The sequence below is a fragment of the Neolamprologus multifasciatus genome, chromosome 4, assembly GCF_963576455.1.
Source record: "Neolamprologus multifasciatus chromosome 4, fNeoMul1.2, whole genome shotgun sequence".
Classification (NCBI taxonomy): domain Eukaryota; kingdom Metazoa; phylum Chordata; class Actinopteri; order Cichliformes; family Cichlidae; genus Neolamprologus; species Neolamprologus multifasciatus.
This window is the reverse complement of record NC_140442.1, coordinates 10,826,261-10,846,960: the sequence shown is the minus strand read 5'-3', so window position 1 is coordinate 10,846,960 and position 20,700 is coordinate 10,826,261. Positions and strand designations below refer to the sequence as shown.

At 41.0% G+C, this 20,700-nt stretch overlaps 2 protein-coding genes across 4 annotated transcripts in view; one reads left to right on the top strand and one right to left on the bottom strand.

The window, feature by feature from the left end:
* dock6 (dedicator of cytokinesis 6) overlaps positions 1-20,700 on the top strand; it is a 31,620-nt gene that overhangs the window by 6,853 nt on the left and 4,067 nt on the right. Inside the window, exons 7-43 of one of the 3 annotated variants that reach the window (XM_085156214.1) lie at positions 652-737; positions 858-924; positions 1,187-1,336; positions 2,443-2,523; positions 2,738-2,894; positions 3,462-3,592; positions 4,650-4,743; positions 4,859-5,021; positions 7,678-7,795; positions 8,406-8,476; positions 8,566-8,704; positions 8,827-8,928; positions 9,034-9,120; positions 11,064-11,295; positions 11,623-11,787; positions 11,937-12,109; positions 12,755-12,856; positions 13,170-13,256; positions 13,580-13,675; positions 13,802-13,942; positions 14,163-14,276; positions 14,373-14,543; positions 15,092-15,231; positions 15,347-15,516; positions 15,630-15,781; positions 16,088-16,270; positions 16,951-17,077; positions 17,166-17,250; positions 17,380-17,476; positions 17,593-17,727; positions 18,017-18,169; positions 18,441-18,599; positions 18,718-18,818; positions 18,898-19,090; positions 19,754-19,897; positions 20,016-20,147; positions 20,267-20,281. In XM_085156214.1, coding sequence (XP_085012340.1) covers positions 652-737; positions 858-924; positions 1,187-1,336; positions 2,443-2,523; positions 2,738-2,894; positions 3,462-3,592; positions 4,650-4,743; positions 4,859-5,021; positions 7,678-7,795; positions 8,406-8,476; positions 8,566-8,704; positions 8,827-8,928; positions 9,034-9,120; positions 11,064-11,295; positions 11,623-11,787; positions 11,937-12,109; positions 12,755-12,856; positions 13,170-13,256; positions 13,580-13,675; positions 13,802-13,942; positions 14,163-14,276; positions 14,373-14,543; positions 15,092-15,231; positions 15,347-15,516; positions 15,630-15,781; positions 16,088-16,270; positions 16,951-17,077; positions 17,166-17,250; positions 17,380-17,476; positions 17,593-17,727; positions 18,017-18,169; positions 18,441-18,599; positions 18,718-18,818; positions 18,898-19,090; positions 19,754-19,897; positions 20,016-20,147; positions 20,267-20,281 — 4,713 coding nt within the window. The remainder of the gene's footprint in view (positions 1-651; positions 738-857; positions 925-1,186; positions 1,337-2,442; positions 2,524-2,737; positions 2,895-3,461; positions 3,593-4,649; positions 4,744-4,858; positions 5,022-7,677; positions 7,796-8,405; positions 8,477-8,565; positions 8,705-8,826; positions 8,929-9,033; positions 9,121-11,063; positions 11,296-11,622; positions 11,788-11,936; positions 12,110-12,754; positions 12,857-13,169; positions 13,257-13,579; positions 13,676-13,801; positions 13,943-14,162; positions 14,277-14,372; positions 14,544-15,091; positions 15,232-15,346; positions 15,517-15,629; positions 15,782-16,087; positions 16,271-16,950; positions 17,078-17,165; positions 17,251-17,379; positions 17,477-17,592; positions 17,728-18,016; positions 18,170-18,440; positions 18,600-18,717; positions 18,819-18,897; positions 19,091-19,753; positions 19,898-20,015; positions 20,148-20,266; positions 20,282-20,700) is intronic. The other 2 variants (XM_085156216.1, XM_085156215.1) reach the window with 2 other exon arrangements.
* On the bottom strand, positions 5,258-7,046 carry angptl8 (angiopoietin like 8). Its single transcript, XM_085156257.1, has 4 exons — positions 6,566-7,046; positions 5,935-6,084; positions 5,673-5,783; positions 5,258-5,582 (listed from the first exon to the last, which is right to left on the bottom strand). The coding sequence occupies exons 1-4, from the start codon at positions 6,860-6,862 to the stop codon at positions 5,565-5,567; spliced, it is 576 nt and encodes a 191-aa protein (XP_085012383.1). The 5' UTR covers positions 6,863-7,046; the 3' UTR covers positions 5,258-5,564.

The following is a 20,700-nucleotide window of genomic DNA, read 5'->3' as shown; positions in this document are numbered from 1 at the left end:
TGAAGGAACTTGGATATTGCTGATTTTCCACCAACATGGAGTCTAGAACTAGTATCGTGGCTGTGGGGGAGACTTGCGCAAGACATTCAGCACTGATTCAACCATGATTTCTGGTGGACAGAAATTAACTCCATAGCTAGTAACGTTGTGGTCAAACCGGTCATAATGTGGGCTGGTTAGATAGACCAACAACACTTCATTGGTGTTTAAAAAAAGGCATTACTGACATGCACGCTAAAATTAAAAAGTAAGCACCTTTTTTAGTCAGTGACAACAAAACTGTATTTATCATTTCCACTCCTAACTAAACAGTGCTGCGAATTGAAGGCAAACCAGACATCTAAAAGAAAAGCACTGACCACACAGAGCTAAAGCTGCAGGGAGCAGAAGACTCTGGCAGCAGAGTTTATAAATGCCGTTGCCATTTGTTCAGCTCAGAGCTATTGAATGTTCCCATAAAGCGAATGTCCATAATGTCTGCAAATCCAGCCACTTCAGGAGAACTGTTTGCTTTCCTTCCCTCAGTGTTCTCCTTTTCTCACTCATCCTTTTTTTATGTATGTGTACACTTCACTGTTTCTCTGCCACTATGTTGCCATGACATCTGTGTAAATGCTATGCCGGGGTCTTGTTTTCCTTTCTGTGTGGCAGGATGAAGCGGTAGAGAGATGCTCTCTTCCTGAAGTGCCCAAGGAACATTGTGGCCAGAGGATCATGGTCAAGTGTTTGTCTCTGAAGTAAGGAACATTTGGAGTATTGCTCCTGGCATTTGTATCTTCATGCTCTGGTTATTATATTTATTACAAATACCCCAATGCACTCCTTATTTGACATTGTTTATTTTGTATGTTTTTCAGGTTTGAAATAGAAATCGAGCCAATATTTGGAACACTTGCCCTTTATGACATCAAGGAAAAGAAAAAGGTTTTATTTCTTTTTGTTCCATTTGATTAGTTCTTATTTGGCATAATGAGTTTTCTTTCAATGTTTCACTCTGTAAAACCACTTACATAATGCTGAGCTCATACTTCACTAATTTAATTTCCCTCTTCTCAAAGAGGCCTAAGTGGTCTTGCGGTTTAGATCACTGAGTCAAAACTGAATTAGCATCCCTTGACGTGCATTTCCATTATCATCTTTCCTTCCCCTGCCTCCTCTGATTCCCGCTTATCTTTCCTCCCAACAGATCTCTGAGAATTTCTACTTTGACCTTAACTCGGATCAGATGAAAGGACTCCTAAAACCCCATACACCTCACGTCGCCATATCTACATTGGCTCGTTCCGCCATTTTCTCCATCACATACCCTTCTCCTGACATTTTCCTGGTCATTAAGGTACTGAAAAACTCAACTACACATGTACAGTGCTGGGAAAATGCATTTGATTTGTTTCTTAGTTTTTGGCATATTTGTCACAATTGGATGTTTCAGATCTTCAAACAAATTTTAATATTAGACAAAGATAAATCGAGTAAATAAAAATGCAGATTTTAAATGATAGTTTCATTTATTAAGGGTAAACAGCCGTCCAAACCTGCTTGGCCCTGTGTGAGAAAATAATTACCCCTTAAACCTAATAGCTGGTTCTGCCACCCAAGATAGCAAGAACTGCATTCAAGGATTTGCCATAACTGGCAGTGAGTCTTTCACGTCGCCGTGAAGGAATTCTGGCTTGCTATTTTTTGCACAATTGTTTTAATTCAGCCACAATGTAGGGTTTTTGAGCACGAACAGCTTACCATTTGGATTATGCACATTTGTGAAATGCTGTTTTGGTTTTATGCCACATCTAAGAGGGTTCAAGCCTCCCAGTAAGTTCAGCTTTTGTCTCATCAGTCCGCAGAACTTTCCTAAAGATTTTGGGGAAGCTCATTGCGAAGCTTTTTGGCAAGTATGAGATGAGCCTTTGTGTTCTCTTTGGTCAGTGGTGGTATTGACTCTGGAACTCTACAATGGGTGCCATTTTTGCCTAGTCTCTTTCTTACTGTCGAATCATAAACTCTGACCTTAATTGAGACAAGTGAAGCTTAGAGTTCTTCAGATGTTTTTCTGAGTTCTTTTGTGACCTCCTGGACCTCCTCCTCCATTGATGCATTTTAAGATCTTTTAGCCTGCTTCGCCTGGTCATACAGGTTTTATTTAAGTGATTTCTTGATTCAGCACGCCTAACAGTAATCAGGTCTGTAGAATGGGATGGCCACTTGGGTGTGGCTAAAAAACTAAATACAAAACTGCATTTTGTATTTACTCAGGTTATTTTTGTGTAATTTTAAAATTCATTTGATGATTTGAAACATGTTTGGCAATTATGCAAAAAGACTAAAAAATCAGAAGAAGAGTGCAAATACTTTTTCACAGCGCTGAACATCAACAACAAATATTACTTTAAATCACATAATTGCTCTCAGTGAGTTAAAAGTGCATTTGCATGTGTTTTTCAGCTTGAAAAAGTCCTTCAACAAGGAGATATTAGTGAATGCTGTGAGCCCTACATGGTTATGAAAGAATCAGATTCGTCTAAGGTAATGGAGCCAAAATGTTCTTTAAACTGTTGCAATGCTCAGAGCTTGCAGCCGCCATGCACGTGGGACCCTCTTACTGTCTAGTCACAAGAATTACTCAATTTTGTCAGGGTGGCTGCAATATTTACTGTCGTCTTTGGCAAGCCAATACTGGCTCTTGCAGATGTTTTAGGCTGTTCAGTATCTTTTCAGATCATATTTTGTTCCACTGCAGCACAAGGAGAAGCTAGAGAAGTTGCGCCTTCAGGCAGAGCAGTCATGCACGCGTCTCGGCCGTTTTCGCATGCCTTTTGCCTGGACGGCCATTCACCTTCTCAACATCGTCAGCAGTGTGGGAGGTCTGGATCGGTCTGACCCAGACTCTGATTCTGGTACTACTGATTATATACATATACGTATATTTCAAGCATAATTTCACATGTGCACATACACTGATGAGCCACAACATTAAAACTACTGACAGGAGCATCACCGTGGTAGAATGGAACATGATGCTGGGAAACCTAACATTCGTGTAGATGTTAGTGTGATGTGTACTGTCCACTTAAACACTGTTGCAATGTCAGCAGCGTCTCGCAGCTTGCCAGTGCGCCTTACAAAAGAAAAAATGCTCGGGAATTGCTTGAGGAACTCAAAAATCCCAAAATATCGCCCTAGTTTCTGCACTGTGCATATGTGGAATGCATCATCACTGGTCCAAAGGCCCCACACTCCAAATCTCACAGGGTCCACTGCTAACTTCCTGGATTCGGAAACCACAAAACACAATCGGAGGTTGTGTTTCCAGGTCAGAGCTATTTTAGCACCTGGAATGGACCTACACAATATCAGGCAGCTGGTGTTAATGTTGTGGCTGATCACTGTATGCGGACCATTTGCCTAATTACAGTAACAAATGTCTCCTGTCCCTATAATACACACCTTTGGGTCACTGCTAGAGCGAAAAGGTCATGGAACGTGGAACGAGAGAAAGAAGAAGGGGTTCGAGCGGATGAGCATCGGTGATGACATGTGTAACTTTGCCACTTTCCGTCCTGCAACACTCACCGTTACCAACTTCTTCAAGCAGGTATTTAGTAGTGCACATGTGTAGATCTGTCCTTACAGTGAGGTAAACTACCCATTATTTTAATGGGGTAGTTGAATATCACTATAGAAACAAAAGGTGAGACGTAATAAATAACTGGATAAAAAGTAGAGTTTCATTTTTCTTTCTACTGTCAACAAGCACTTATTTAAATGTAATCAGTGGAATTCTCTATATATTATTGTCACATTGTTACTTTAAATAATGTCAAGTGTCCAGAGAAAGTTATTGTCTTGAGAATTGCTGCTATATAAATAGAATTAATAGTATGAAATTAACAGTATCTAATAAAAGACATGGGAATAAATAAATAAATAATAAATAAATAGCCCCAGTGCTTTAAAACTACTTTTTCTGCCTTTCTGCCTTTTTCTGCCAATGGACAGTATTACCTTGGGGCAATACTGTCCATTTAATTATTAATCTTTAAAAAAAAAGATTATGCTCTCTGAGCTGTTGCACCATAGTTATCAGTGAATTGTTGTGAAAGCACAGTCTATGCAGACATCCCTTTTTATGTAACTGTGAATCAAGAGTGCATTTCTTTCAAACGATGGGTTTTTCAGACCACTTATATGCTATATGTTATCCTAGTAAAATCCATGAAGGTGGTGTGATTTATTAAAGTCAATTGTCAAAAAGCCTTTCCCTTAAAAATGTTAGTTTTCATAAAAGTGAAAAACTGCAGCCTGTTTTTACTCTTTTTAATTTAGTAGAGACAAATGAAAGAAAGCCTGTGAGCGTGTCCGCTATGTGACATACTCCTCTCACTGCAACATGTTTCTAAACACACCCTCTTAATCATGGCAGTGCACTTAAATTGTCAGTGCTCTGGTCATTCTTCTAAACCTGACTGCATTTAACTCCCTCCCCAGTGTCCACTTTTAGGGTAAGACTGAACCGAACAAAGATGCTGACCTGTCCGTCCTAAATATATATATTTTAAAAAATCCATATAAGAGGGATGATCAAAAAATGCTTTTCAAATAAAATGTAAACAGTTTTATAGAGAACACACTCTGCTCTTTTGTTTACCAAGGAGGGGGATAGGCTGAGCGATGAAGACCTTTACAAGTATCTTGCTGATATGCGCAGACCGTCCTCTGTTCTGCGCCGCCTGAGGCCTGTCACAGGTAAACCCAACACGTTCCTGTTGTCTGGGAAAGGTTCACCCAAAGCTTCATGGGTGATTTTAGATGCACTGTTTATATGTCTCTGTTTTAACCCCCGACCTGCTTTGCCTCTCAGCCCAGTTGAAGATCGATATCTCTCCAGCTCCAGACTTGCCTCATTACTGCCTCTCACCAGAGCTGCTTCATGTGAAGCCATATCCAGACCTGCGTGTTCGACCAACCAAAGAGGTGCTGGAGTTCCCCGCCCGCCAAGTATACACACCGCACACTACCTATAGGTGAGCGTTCATCTTACAAAGGCACACACATAAGAACACACTGTGTATGTTTGCTTTATAGTAAGTTTACCTATTAAGCAAATATATATTGACCTAGTCTGGGCCTAGTCTTGTGTCTATTTGATTATTGATTTTTGACAGAGTCTGATATTCTTCAACCTTTAAGTCAATAGTTAAAGGAGAAAAAGAGATTTTTCCAGCATTTTTTTTAACTGAATTTTTTTTTACTAATGTTATTTTCATGTAGAATATAAGCATAAAAATACAAAAAACAAACAAATTGTTTTTATTCTATGTACATATAATACTAGTTCACCAGACACAATCTTTAATAATTTAACAGCTTATATTAAAAAGCAAATTTACAAAGCAAACTGATGTAAAGACACAAAAATAATGCACAAAATATAAATTACAGGCACGATAACAAGGATGTAATTATGAAGGACCCAAAATATATATTTTCTGCCAGTACAGTAGATCTATAGCATCCATAGCAAGGTTGGAAGGGAGTGCAGTGAGTTTATGGGGTTAAGATCTGGATCATGTCAGCACTTCACTCTGGAAGAGGGAAGCAAAGTAGCAAATTTAATTAAATAAAAACATGAAAAGTTTATTAAGAACATCAGATAGTTTGAACAAGTTATTTACCATCTTCTGCAGTTTGGCAAGCTGCTCATTCTGACTCTCAATATCCTCTTTTTGGAGCTCAGTCAAAAGCTGTAAGCCTCGCAAGACTTTGTCGTGCTCCTCCGCTCTCTCCTACAAACAGAAGTAAAGTTAAAATAACCTGTCAGTGATTATATGACTAGTGTTCAAATATGAAGCAATAACCAGCAAAAGCAACTATGGAGTGATGGAGTGTTAGAATTCATGCTGAACTGTAACTATTTTGAGTACAGCTTTCTGTTACCTGCAGCTCCTTGATGCTTGGAGGTACAGAGTTGCTGAGGTACATCTCCAACCGGTTCACTTTTGTCCTCAGCTCCTTCTCTTCCTTCTCCAGGCTGGTCAGCCATTCTTTAGCCTTTGTGGTCTGAGCATGTTGCTGGGCCATCTGGGCCTATCAAAAGAGGATGTGCCAATATTATTCTCTTCCCCCACAAAAGCCCCAGTGCAGCTGGAAGCTGCTTTCCCCAGAGTCTTACATGTAGCTTTCACACTCATTTTGCTTGCTCTTGTCTTGGATATTATTGGAGTATGGTTTAACCTTATACAGCATACAAATGAAGTGAACAATAGTAATATGATTGTCTTGGCTGTGAGTGCCCACATAATAACAACAGCAATACAGGATTTTATGTAGGCATTTTAAAGAAAATGTTTTGCTTTCACAAGTCACCAAAAAGCTGCATTTTCTCTCTCCCTCTCTGTGTCTCCACCTCAATCTGATGGCGACTTATATACTCTGCCTCAAGTTTGCTCCCGTATGCTGTACTGAGATTGAACCTTGATTGTAATTCTGAGACATTATCTCTCCCCAAATACCACAGCCTTTCACCTTCACCTGGGGGATCTGTTGTTTACATATTTCCATGTCTTACCTGTAGCAGCTGTATCACTTCTTTGATCTGTTTCTCCACCTCTGCAGCCTGCTCAGTCTGTTTCCCCAGCTTTTGGAGAGTTCTCTCAGTGTTCTTCAAAGACCGGCTGATTCTCGCTATCTTTGCCTCAGTGGTTTCATAAGCATAGTTTAGGGATTCGCCAAACTGTAAGACACCAAACATGAGCACATTGACTTCTTCTTGCGGTGCCACCTTGTATTCCGTCTTGCTGGTCTTCCTGACCGGGCTTGCGTGCACTGCTCCAGCCACAAAAAGCAAGCACAGGCTCCAGATCATTGTGATAATAAATGTTGTTTCCTCAGTTCTTTCAGATGTTCAAAAGATATTTCTGATTTATCTTTCAGCAATAGCGGCTGTGCAGAATAAAGCTTTTTTTTTAATGTATGAGTCAAAAATGAAAGCCATAAACAGGCACTTGTCTGTCATAGCAGTGTCATCAGCCCCTCAGCGATGAATGGAGGGTGGCTGCTCCACCTTATATTGCATGTGTGCATGGCTACGTGCGATAGCAGGGTAAAACATTAGCTCGGTTTTGGTCTGATCACAGGTCTTGTCCATGGCCTTTGCCTCAGTGACCCTCCCTTGAAGTTTGACTGTAGCGATACTAATTTTGTCATTTAGGTCACAAACATGTGCATCACGCATAGCAATATATGTAGCTTTTTTTAACAAAGAAAATTTTCACATGTATTATATTCTGTGCACGAAGTTTGGGAGATTGTCATGTCAATCAATCACATGTGATTGTGTGGTGTGTCAGTGCCTTTATACAAGTGGCTAAAGTCAGCTTTCAAATATGTATAGGAGTTACCTCTGATGTTTAACTTGGATGGGGGTTAAGGTGACTTTCATCAAGTGAGGCCAGGTTCGGGTCACACTCGCGTTATGTGCGCTCGCATGATCTTGTCTTTTCTGAGAATAAGATTGTTATATATTGTAGGTTGTGGGAAATATTTAATATAAATGGGGTGTGATCTTATTGCCACATGCTGACATCATAACAGGAATTAAGTGTTCCCTTCATGGCTATGCAGCCTTTTAAAATTCTTGTATTTTTCTCTCCTTCTCTCTCTGCCTATTTTGGCTCTAAGGAACCTGCTCTATGTTTACCCACAAAGTCTGAACTTCAGCAGCCGTCAGGGCTCAGTGAGGAACATTGCTGTGAAAGTACAGTTCATGGCAGGAGAGGACCCCAGTCAAGCCTTAGCGGTGAGTTACACTCAGGGATAATGAAGCAACATGACCGTGATGTTCTCTGGCAAATGAAATCCCAGCCGCAAAGAAAAGCTTAAGGCAGCGAAATACTATATGATGTCTTTTTCAGTAGCGGGAACTTCAAAGGAACATATTTGTGAGCAGCAAAGGAAGGAGAATTTAGTTATGCATGACCTGCAGCATATCTTTCATGCTATCACTCTGATTTTCTTTTTCTTCTGGTTTATATAGTATAAAATGGACGATGCACACTCTATAGTGTTTACTATAAGTGGCACTCCACCCAGGATATTTCTTTTGCATATCCCATAACAACAATCCCATGTAGAGCTGCAGGGTAGAAAAGGATTGCTTGTTATGTAACATGGCTGCTGCTGACACAGTTACAGTAACATAGAAACTACTCAAAATACTCAACCAGTGTAACTGGTTGAAACTCACTCTTTCTTTCATTTATGAGTGAAAAGTTTTCAAACCTTTAAAAAAAAACATTTTCCAGAGTGAACCGTTCTCAGTTTGGGGTTTGAAACAGTTGTGGTGTTCATTGTGAATCTCTTATTGGTTATGGAAAACTGCATTTATATGCTGCTTTTTTAAAAAACAGGTCATCTTTGGAAAATCGAGCTGTGCAGAATTCATGAAAGAGGCATACTCTCCTGTCATTTACCATAACAAGTAAGGTTCCCTCACCTGTTAAGCCTCTGCTCAAGTCTGTCCAACTTTTCTTTCTTTCCTAAATGTCTTGTTTAACTCTTTCTCATAAGGTCTCCTGAGTTCTATGAGGAGATGAAGATGAAGATTCCTGCCAATCTGACAGACAACCACCACCTTTTGTTCACCTTTTACCACATCAGCTGCCAGCCCAAACAGAACACTCCTCTGGAGACTCCTGTGGGCTACACGGTGAGTGCACTCCTTCAGCTGGCTCTCCTTGAATACTTTCACCCACACACTCACTTGTTCAATAGTTCTATCTGTTGTCTTGCCATCTGTTAGAGATCGCGTGTCTTTCTTTCTGCTTGCAGTGGATCCCTCTGATGCAACATGGCAGACTACGCACCGGCTCTTTCAGTCTGCCTGTCTCTGTGGAAAAGCCCCCGGCTAGCTACTCGGTGCTCACCCCTGACGTGAGTGTCTTTGAAGAGATTGTGTGAACATTGGTTCTTCTTCCAGCACCTATTCCTTTGTGGTGTGCCTGAGTGTTAAATGAGTTGGGTGTCACTCTCCGGCAGGTTCAGCTCCCAGGCATGAAGTGGGTGGATAATCACAAAGGTGTGTTCAATGTCGAAGTGAAAGCGGCCTCCTCGGTCCACACTCAGGTACACAAATATGCTTCTTACACTTACTGCTCTTTCTTATTCCTCCCACGTGTAAAGACCCAATTTGCTATTATAGCATGGCTGTGGGTCCTTAAATTTTTTTATAATTCTTATAGATCTGCTATCAAAAATACCTTAAAAAGCATTGAATTATCTTAAATGTTCTTTAGTGTTACTACATCATGTTTGTAGGCAGTGTCACAAAACATGAAAAGCAAAAAAATAATACTCCCTGGTCTTTAAGGAGCTCACTTTAGGGCTGCTCAATTTGCGATACATTGGTGGAAGCTATAGAAATGTTAGTCTACAGAAATGGTAACAAAGCAGTTACTTTTAGTGGTTAAAGTTAAAATACATGCACCAGTCCTTGTCCTGGACTGGTGACAGTCAGTCTCACGTACCTAATTACAAGCTGGTCCTTTCCGTGCACGCACAAAAACGTACTCAGTAGCACAGGCAAATAGTCATGCGCTCACAACTACGCAGTAACATTTTGTTAGCGTAGAGCAGTGGTGTGAAACTCAAATACACAGTGGGCCAAAATTCAAAACTGGAACAAAGTCGCGGGCTAACATTAATATTTATTGAAATATATTTATTCCTCCAGATATAAGAATGAATCTTTTCTTATGGACTCAAACACGTTTTGCTGAAAAACTGAATATGGAACAAGCAAAGCTTAATACTAAACAATATATATATTAGCTGTATAATACCAGTAGGCCAGCTCCAATAGTAATTTGGTGTGGCTTCGTGGGCCAAATGTAATTAGGCTGCGGGCCAAATTTGGTCCGCGGGCCAGAGTTTGACACCTACGCCGTAGAGGCTCCTGTCTGCAAGTGAAGACACAAAGTTGACTAAAGTAAACCACAGAAGGCCCACCATGAAAACATTCTTAATAACAAATCTAATGAGACATTTAAATCACCCTCACCCAGCTGAATATGGAGTTTTGAAAGAAGCTAACAAAGGCAGTTGCTAAATATAACAATATCCAAAATTTAGAACCAGCCACAAGCCAGCAGCTTCACGAGCAGTGAACGGATCAAAGCAGATACGAGGAAAATTATGGAGACAAGTGAAAACACATGAGGGTCGATGTCCTGTTATCTGGTGAAGCTATAATTAGACTAGAAAGTGATGTAAGTAGATACATTTGTGTTGTTGCACCTGCTTTTGTTTGGTAAGGTGAAATACGTCGGGTAAAGGTGGATGTACAACAACTTTTTTTCAGTTAATTATTTGTGCCTTGTTCCAGTAGCAGAACACTTTATTTTCACTTGTTTACATTAGAGAGGATCCTGTAACTTACTAAAGTTTGGTGGAACTTCTAAAGTTCAATCATTTCTTTTATTATGAAAATAATATTTTCCATTGAAGAAAGGCTGGTTTTTATTTCTATAAGCTCTCAATAATAGCTCCTAGAAAATCAGAATAGGTAAAAATCGTTATCAGTAGGTAGCATTAAGAAAAAAATTGAAATAAACCAAGAAAATTGCACTGGGTGCATCTTTAGTTAAAGTCTGTACCTGGAAGTACGTACGAAGCAAACTGAGTTTCACATTTGAGACTACTCGAGGCCTGCAGTTGCCTACCCCTGGTCTAAAACAATCATTTTGTTGGCTTTAGATAATATCAAAGTAAATCGGCGTAAACTGGAAAAAAAAAAGAAGTGCGGTGCACATTAATGTTGCTCAGAGTGGAGAAACTTGAAATTTATTTTATTGTTTGACTTGCCGTTTGACTGTACGTCACAGTCTGCTTGGCTCCTGTAGGCTCACATATATAGGTCATCGGGAAATGCAGTTTCATGTCACTTTAGAAAAGGAAGGTCACACACACCCTGGATCACCCTGCTCTCCTAGAATTTCAGGTGCTCTGCCAAATCAAAGTTCACCAATATCGGCTGTTACTTATCATTCATTGTGCATGTGTGCTTCTAGGACCCTCACCTGGATAAGTTTTTCACATTAGTGTATGTTCTGGAGGAGTACTCCTTTCCTTTCCGCCTGAAGGACGTCATCATAACTGAGGCAAACATGGAAGGGGAGCTGAAGGCCAGCATGGCTGCACTGAGAGGGGCTGTGCTGGATACCTGTGTCAGGTTCTTGCATCAGCTGCTTAACAAACTCATTCAGCTCATTGTCTACCCTCCAGTCATTGCAGGCCAGATTGGTGAGAAGGCTGTCAACACTATGCAAACTAGGCAAAAATGCAAATTCTCATTTTTTGAGTGATTGTAATAACTCACATAGAGATATATTAATATGATCATTACTGATAATTATTTTTTTGTTGAAGCTATGAAAAACAAAACTGTTTAATTTGCTTTACATTGAGGAATTTACTTCATTAACACACACAACAGAGGAACAGATATTCTAGATTCAGTTTAGCACCTGATAATAAATGTGTTAACTTGTGGTTACCTTTAGGGCAAGCATTACCTTTGTTGTTGTTGTTGTTGTTGTTTTAAAGCACTCACTTTGAATTTACCTGCAGTGAACCTGGGTCGGGCTGCTTTCGAAGCCATGGCTCTGTTGGTCAATCAGATCCACAAAAACCTGGAAGGGAACCAAGATCAACATGGCCGCAACAATCTGCTGGCATCTTACATCCATTACTGCTTCCGCCTGCCCACTGCCGAGCCTACTCTGCCACCAAATGGTGAGTCACCGGGCTTAACTGTAAAACCTTTATTTATAGTTGAAAGAACAAAAATGGTTTTCGTTAGACCATTCGTTAGACCAAGTGCCAGGTTTTTTTTAAAAAAATTGTTTTATTTTCTAACTTCTATGTCCTTTCTCCCTGAGTAGCAGCCACCCAGTCCTATGAGATGCCAATGCAGTACGCTACCTTATCAAGGGCAACAGCGCGGCCAAGCAGTCTGCACCTGTCCCGTTCCAAAAGCATTAGCAACTCCAACCCAGACCTGGCTAGCACACCAGTTTCTCCTGATGAGGAGGTGCAAAGGATCATGGGGAGCAAGGTATGCTGCACCTCTCAAGTCCTTTTAAAGGAGATTAAAGTTAGGTTGTTAAATATTTTGCACTTTGTTGGTCTTATGTTTTGCAGGAAATGTGTACCAGTCAAACTTATCATAGGCAGCTGTTGCTTTACTTTCACATTTATTATATTTGCTTAGTGTCTCATTTTCCCCCTAGTATTTCAGTTACATTAGGTAAAATATATGAATGTTGTTACAGTCTGGCTACACAGAAAACATGGTCTGTGTTTTCTGTCTTTATGAAACCACTTGTTTATTTTCTAGTTTCTGTTTAGATAATATCACTCTGTTATTTTGTTGTAATCGTAGTTTCTGGACTCTTCATGGCTGATTCAATAAACTCAGGTTAACTGAGAACTATGTGCAAGCAGTCTGTCTCACTGCTTAGACAACAATGTAGTAATTCTCTGTGCCTCTATCCCTTTACTTCATGCAGTACCTCAGTCCTTTATTCTCCTCTCCCCAGCTTTCTTTTCTTTGTTGCTTTTATCTCCTTTTATTTAGTTCCTGATTTTCTTCTCTAAATAATCTTTTGTGTGGTAATTACCCTCTCTTAATTCACTGTGCTCTTGCCTCTTGCCACACTCTGTGTGTGTTTTTGTGTGTGTCTCTGGTGGCTTATGGCAGGGCATTGACCGCTCCCACTCCTGGGTAAACTCTGCTTATGCCCCTGGGGGCTCCAGATCTGTGCTACGCCGGAACCCCAACTCCAGCTGTGAGCTCAAGCAGGTGCCAAATCCCTTCACCTCATCCTCACCTTTACCTCCTCCACCTCCATCCTGCACTGCCTCTCATCAATTCTCGCGGGTCATTTCTTACCTCCATTGCATCTGTGTCTGTCTGGCTTTCTCTCCGCTCGCCTCAGCCCACCTGTCACCCCTTTTTATCTACTCCCTGTACATCCTCTCTGCTGCCTAACAGGCACAAGTTCTGCCTGGGGCTTGTTAGGAGTTCATAGAAAGTTCTCTGGCCACCCACCCATTTCCATTCACCCATTTTCACGTCATCTGTGTGTGTTCACCTCACCATCACTCCATGTCAGGCAAACGACCGCAGCTGCAATCGCATGTCTGCCTTTCTGGACAGCGTGGCTTTGTTTTCAGTTCCCCCAAGGCAGATTGCAAAGAAGGTAAAACTGGCATCTAACTAACTGTAAAAGTTACAAACTAACACATTTGTGATATCATATCATTCACCAACTTCCAATGTCATTACCATTCATCAACAATCATGCGATTTGAACACAGATGTACATGGAAATAATGTCAAAATTGAACATTTAGATCTTTTTGGAATGAAGAACTATCAGTTCGTACTCCTAAACCTTTAAAACCTGCAGTTACTGTTTATGAAGTATTCCTAATAGCATTGAAACAGTTTATTTTAATCTTGATAGCTCAAATACAATTAACTAGACCAAACTGAACTAGCTTGTTGTTGGTTAATGTCTAGCTGCTCCACGAGGAGCTGGCTTTACAGTGGGTGGTCAGCACCAGCACAGTGAGGGAAGCGGCACTGCAACAAGCTTGGTTTTTCTTCCAACTGATGGTAAGCATTCCTTTTTGAAATTGCAATAATTGTACACCACTTTCTAAGTAGTAAAAATCTAAAGAAAATGCAGTAAAACAAAACTCAAGGTCTGCAAACCATTTTCTTATGTATCCCCTCCTACAGACAAAGAGCATGGCCCACCACTTATTCCTGACCTCAAAACTGGATGTTCCCAGGCGTCAGCGGTTCCCAGACCGCTATGTGGATGACATTGCTGCACTTTTGTGTGCCATCAGTGCAGACATTGCCAGCCGATACCACAAGGTACCAAATCCTGAGAGCTACCCCATATTCTAGAAATTTAATTCATTTCTTGATAACAATTTAGGTCACTGGCCAACAAAAACTATACTGGGTTTATTTTTCTCCCTTATCTTTTATACAAAGCTTGAGCATTGCTGGTTGATTCAAACCTAATATACAAGCTAATATAATGTAAACTAAGACTCTTCCTCTTTCTCTCACATGAATTTTCCCCTTCCAGGATGTGGAGCTTGTGGAGAGGTTAAATAGCAGTCTGGCTTTCTTCCTGAGTGACCTGTTGTCTCTCATGGACCGGGGCTTTGTCTTCAACCTCATCCGCTCTTACTACAAACAGGTCCCCATTGCACTTTTTCCTATTTTCCTGTAATCTGATACGCTCAGAGACTCCCACACACATTATTGTATCTTCTATGTAACTGCATGTTGCCAGATTGCCAACAAGTTGCACACGGCCCAGAATCCCAGCTCTCTGAATGCTCTGAGGATGGACTTCACTCGTATTGTCTGCAGCCATGAGCACTATGTGATCCTCAACTTGCCGTGCTCAATCCTGAGCCCCCCAGCCTCCCCCTCTCCTTCCACTTCTTCCACCACATCACAGGTACTACAGCACATTATCCGTCATAGACGAATTATAAGAAAAAATTAATTTCACATAAAGAGAATGGATAAATTGAAATGTTGCTAATTTCCCTCTGTAATAAGTGCATACTCATAGCATCAGTGTCCTCAAAGTTCCAGTCATGGCCCTTGGGGATGTTTTTTGCAGCCCTTGAGTCAGCCAAGGAAAGAATGCAATAAACTGTATTGTGTCATTTTGGGAGGATTTTTCTTGAATTCCAACTCTTCTGTTCTGGGCATCATAGCTAGAGTTTCTTAACAGAAATACTGCTGGTGTCAAAATCCTCTTGGTTTAAAAATACAAACATAAATTATGAAATTAGCAAATACACTACAAACACTAACTAAAGCTGTTTATTTTCCTTAATAAACAAATGATGTCTTAAATTTGCAGTCATCAAAAATTCGAGAATAACTCTTCTACTGTGTTCCTACACAAACCATTGCATAACATTAATGTCAGCCACACTTATAAGTCATTTCTCTGTAATTCTGTGTCATCTTAACTATGTCTCCTTGTGTCCACAGAGCTCAGCATTTTCTAGTATGGTGCAAGACCAGGGCGTGGCCACCATGTTTGAGCTCTCCGTCCCTTTTCGCCAGCAGCACTTCCTGTCCGGCCTGCTGCTGTGTGAGCTCTCACTCATCCTCGACCCTGATGGTGAAGGGTGAGTTTTTAGTATCTGCTCACAATCTGATCAAGACTTTACATCGATTCAGACTTTAACATGAAATAAAATGAGAGATGACAAAGATTATGATGATTTTGTTTATCACCCACAGGGTTTTTTTCCTTCATAAAAAGGCCATTAGTGCCGTTCACTCCCTGCTGTGTAGCCACGATGCAGACCCTCGCTACAGGGACCCTCAAGTCAGAGCCCACATGGCTCAGCTCTACCTGCCTCTCATCCCAATCGTCATGGAGACGCTACATCAACTCTATGACTTCTCTGGTCAGTAGAACAATATGAGCAGTCCATAAATATGGTTTCCCACCTGCTCGAGAAGATGTTGTTGTATTTGCAGTATTATTGTACCTGAGAGCGCTTTTCTTATTGCCTTGCAGACTCCTCGCCTTCTCGAGTCCGCCATGCATCCACCCACGCTGACGATGCTGACCCAGACAGTGGCAGCACTATCAGTCAGTCTGTTGCCATGGCAATCGCTGGCTCCCCTCTGCAGCATGCCAAAGCCAACCCATTCGCACTGCCCACAGTGGTAAGTGATAGCAGCAAGGGTCATAGTGTTCCCCAGAGTCCTACAGACTGACAGGTCACAGAGTGGCCTCTGTGTGGGCGACGGCTGCTTCAGTTTGACAGACGGTCACACCACACAACACTCACCCATTTAAATATCATTTGCATTCTTTCCATGTTGTTCTTTAGCTAAAGAACAACTGCTCCTCTTCACCTGTAGGTGGCTCTGTGTCCTTTGCTATAACTTTCTCTAAACAGCCATTTTGTTCTATACTCAAGTGGATTACAAGATTGGCACCGATCTTCTGTGTGTGTGTGTCGTTACCAGGCGGGGCGCCAGTCCAGCTCTCTGTCCGCTGAGTGCAGTAGGACTCTGCTGGTGTGTTTCCTGTGGGTGTTGAAGAATGCAGATGCAGCTCTCCTGGAGCGCTGGGTGTCAGATTTGTCTGTACTGCAAATCAACCGCTTGCTAGATCTGCTGCATCTCTGTGTGTCCTGCTTTGAATACAAGGTATAATAAATGGGCACCATCAAGATTCGCAGTTCATTCAGGGAGATGCTAAATTCCTCTAAATTGATTTTTTTTCAAAGAAATCTAGTTCAGAGCAAATATTGATTAAATTTCATTTTCCTTCGTTTTGTCCTGTTTGATGGGGTTTTTATGAAGGCAATGAGATAATGTTCATGATTTAATTAGCTCTTATTTAAAATTTAACCATTACTGCAAAAATGATGATGTCTGTGGCAGCATGTAACAGATCTGTGCTGGTCAGTTACTGCTGGCTGAGAATGCCCTCACTTCTGCCTCTGAAAAGTATATTTGATATGATACATTATACATAATGCATTGTACACTGAGGCACTTGGACTTCAGACATCATATCCAGGGTTACTACTGTATTTTCCATTACTGTTTGCATAGCACTCCAAAATCACACAGTAGTCTATTTAGCTGTGTTTACTCTATAAATTATCAATAGGACAGAAGGCTATTTTTATGTGTTTGTTTTTAAATTGTTTGCCTTTCTAAAGTCCATTTCTTAGCAGCTTTCTACCCAGTTTTTTTCCCTTTTATCCACTTTTAATATAGTCCTTTTTTCTCTCTCAGAGAAATTTCTGGGTAAACTTCCCTAATTTGTATGCTACCTTTTTATGATTTATTTGTCCTCTGATGTTTGGTGGACGTTGTAGGGGAAGAAGACTTTGGAGCGGATCAATAGCCTGACATTTAAAAAGTCTCAGGATATGAAGGCACGACTTGAAGAAGCCATACTGGGCACAATCGGAGCCCGTCAGGAGATGGTTCGGCGTCACAGAGGTGGGAAGCACAACAGAAACATAGGCTTGTGTCGTGCATGTCTGAAGCTATTTATATTTGTGGTGCTTAAGGAAATTTACTCTTACAGAAAGGAGCCCTTATGGCAGCCAGGAGAACGTTAGGTGGAAGAAGAACGTAACTCACTGGAGAACAAATGCAGACAGAGTCGACAAGTATGTGCTTTACAGACATATAGATTTGGTTCTTCTGCTCACCTTGTGAAAATTACAAATATTCTTGGATTATAATTTATGTCAAATGTGTGTTTCTTTGTAACATGATTGTAAAATGACACCTTTCAGGACTAAGGCTGAGGTGGAACAGGAGTCTGTGGTGGATGGAAACCTAGCTACTGAGGCCTCTCTCATAGTACTGGACACACTGGAAATTATAGTCAAGGTAAAACAATGAGAATTAAATAACTCTGTTTAGATACCACCTTTCCAGTGGTTGACATACAGTGCTGTCCTCCTATATAAACATCCTTTGCTTGTTGTGTGCCTGTCTTCTTTCAGACTGTGGTTGCATCAGAGTTGAAAGAAAGTGTTTTAGGTGGAGTGCTGAGAGTACTTCTTCACAGCATGGCAGGAAACCAGAGCGCCCTCTTTCTGCAGCATTGCTTCAATACACAGAGAGCTCTGGTTTTCAAAGTAAGTGCAGTTTGTTTTTAGCAATTACACAGGTTTTCAGTTTTTTTTCTTGTCCTTACCAGCAAAAAAACAAATCACAATATTAATGAATTAACACAAATAATTAATGTTTTGGTATTAATAGTTTTACTCCTATTTGGCATTATTCTGCTTACTCATTTTTATTGATGACATCTGTGTTACATTTTTGTCTAAAAATTATTGAAAAGTAAAGCAAGTGGGCCATATTTAATTTCTGGTGGCAGCGGGGTGAACTGTACGAAGTGACGCTGTGTGTTTTTGTGTATAGTTCCCAGAGATGCTGTTTGAGGAGGACACGGAGCTTTGTGCAGACCTGTGCCTGCGTCTCCTGCGTCACTGCAGCAGCAGTGTCGGCTCTGTCAGAAGTCACGCCTCGGCATCCCTTTACCTGCTCATGAGACAGAACTTTGAGATTGGAAATGTATGTTAAGATGTTGCATTATCTGTGAAATACTTTGATGTTCTTTCATAGTTGTGGACATGTCAGCAAAATGCATCTATACCGTAATGTCAGTCTGTCCCAGGGCAACTGTGGCTACAACTGTAGCTTGCCTCCATCAGTGTGTGAATGTGAGAGTGAATGAATAGTGGAATTGTACAGCGCTTTGAGGGTTTCGAAAAGCGCTATATAAATGCAATCCATTATTATTACTGATGTTGTAAGTCACACTGAGCTACGTTTTTGTTTGTAGAACTTTGCACGAGTAAAGATGCAAGTCACCATGTCTCTGTCCTCACTGGTGGGAACGTCGCAGAACTTTAATGAAGAGCATCTTCGTCGGTCTCTCAAGACAATCTTGACATATGCCGAAGAGGACTTAGAGCTGCGGGACACACCTTTCCCAGAGCAGGTGGACAGCAACCATCATCTTGTTTACAGTTTTTGAGCTGAAGCTAGTGGAACGGGTAAGCTGGTGGAACAGGTAAGACATTTTTTTTCATTTGTTATATGTATGTTTGAAACTGCAGGTCCAGGATCTGGTGTTCAACCTGCACATGATTCTTACTGACACTGTGAAGATGAAGGAGCATCAGCACGATCCAGAGATGCTTATCGACCTAATGTACAGGTACTGAAATGACCATCAGAGTGGCTGTAAATCAAAAATAAAATAAAACCTTAAGTGTTTTCTCATTTTCTCTTTTCAGGATTGCTAAAGGTTACCAGAACTCCCCTGACTTGCGCTTAACGTGGCTTCAAAACATGGCAGGGAAACACTCGGAGAGAGGGAACCATGCTGAAGCAGCACACTGTCTGGTCCACAGCGCAGCTCTGGTAGCGGAGTATCTCAACATGCTGGAGGATTGTCGCTACCTGCCCATTGGTTGTGTCACATTTCAGGTCAATGTGTATGCTGTTTAAATCTTTCTACTTACAAATAGTTGGCTAGGTCACAATGATTTTAGTCTAATGCCTCGGTCACAGTCGGTGACCTCCTGACACCTGCCTGATCACTGCAGCCAACATGTTTCAAAAGGCACAAAAATTTGTCTCCTTGTCTGGTGCGTGTTACAGTTTTCACTGTTTCACTACCGCTTGGAAAGTAGTTGGCAGTTATCTGACAAGGAGATGTTTTCCATGCAAACTACGGGCAACCGCGACAATCTGCTGTAATCTTTCACTGAGGCACTGTATACCTCTTTGTGACCAGTTTGAAACTGAAACTGCCAGAAACCTCCAGCAATCAGTCACTAACTGGGTAGAGAATTCAAATTTTTCCCAAATGACCAGTGGTTGCCAGGTGATGGCTGACTGGTCTCTGGACTTGTGTGAGTTGAGTTTTAGCAATTGAATTTGCAGCGACTGCCAGAAACCTCCAGCAACTATTCACCACTCGGTTTGAGACTCTTGTGACCTGTGGTTACTAGATCTTCACTAATGGGTGTCTAGACCTGTGTAACTCAGGCCTAAATGAAACTTTTACTTAAAAGACATATAAAACATGTGGGTGTATGACCAGATGTTAACTTTTTTCCTATTCTGTTTTGTCTGTTTTCACTACAGAATATTTCATCCAACGTATTAGAGGAGTCGGCAGTATCCGATGACGTTCTGTCGCCAGAGGAGGAGGGCATTTGTGCTGGGAAGTATTTCAGTGAGTCTGGCCTGGTGGGGCTTCTCGAGCAAGCAGCTGCTTCTTTTAATATGGTATGACTCACATTCACTGACGAACAGCATAAGGTTCCAGCATTAACATGGCTGAAGGATGGATATTTTATCACATGATTTATGTTAAAATCTCTATTTAATTGTGCTGTAACTGCAGGCCGGCATGTATGAGGCCATTAATGAAGTGTACAAGATTCTGCTCCCGATCCATGAAGCCAACAGAGACTTTAAAAAGCTGGCTACTGTCCACGGGAAGCTACAAGATGCCTTTAATAAAGTCTACAACCAAGTGAGTTAACAGCTTAATCCTGAAATCACCAGCAATCCACAAAGGAATTTGTTTCTAGCCAATTATCTTTATCCTAATTCCCTTCTTATGTGCTTTATTTCTTTTCTCATCTTTTCCAGAGTTCCGGATGGGAGGTAACAAACTAATCTGACATTAAGAGCATCTAATTTAAAGTAAAACATTCAGCAGTTGTTGTTGACAATGTTATTCTTCTTCCCCTCGGCTTGTTTTCTTCTCCACTCCCGTGTCAATAACATGGCCACTGGTGAGTAATGCAAAGCTTACTTTATCACTTGCTTGAGTAGAATTAAGACAAGTATTAATTATTTTGTGCTGCAGTCCTGCTGTAATAAAACTACTTCTGAGCATGAATTTATATTTTCCCACAACATGAAAAGCATCTGTTTTCCCAAATCCAAAGCAGCCACTGAAACAAAGCGTTAACAAAGAGTAAATGCTGTTTCGTTTTGTTTTTCATCACTGGTGTTGCACACACAGGAATATAAATTAGTGACAGGGTGAAAAAAATCTGTGTGCATTTTACAAAACCAGC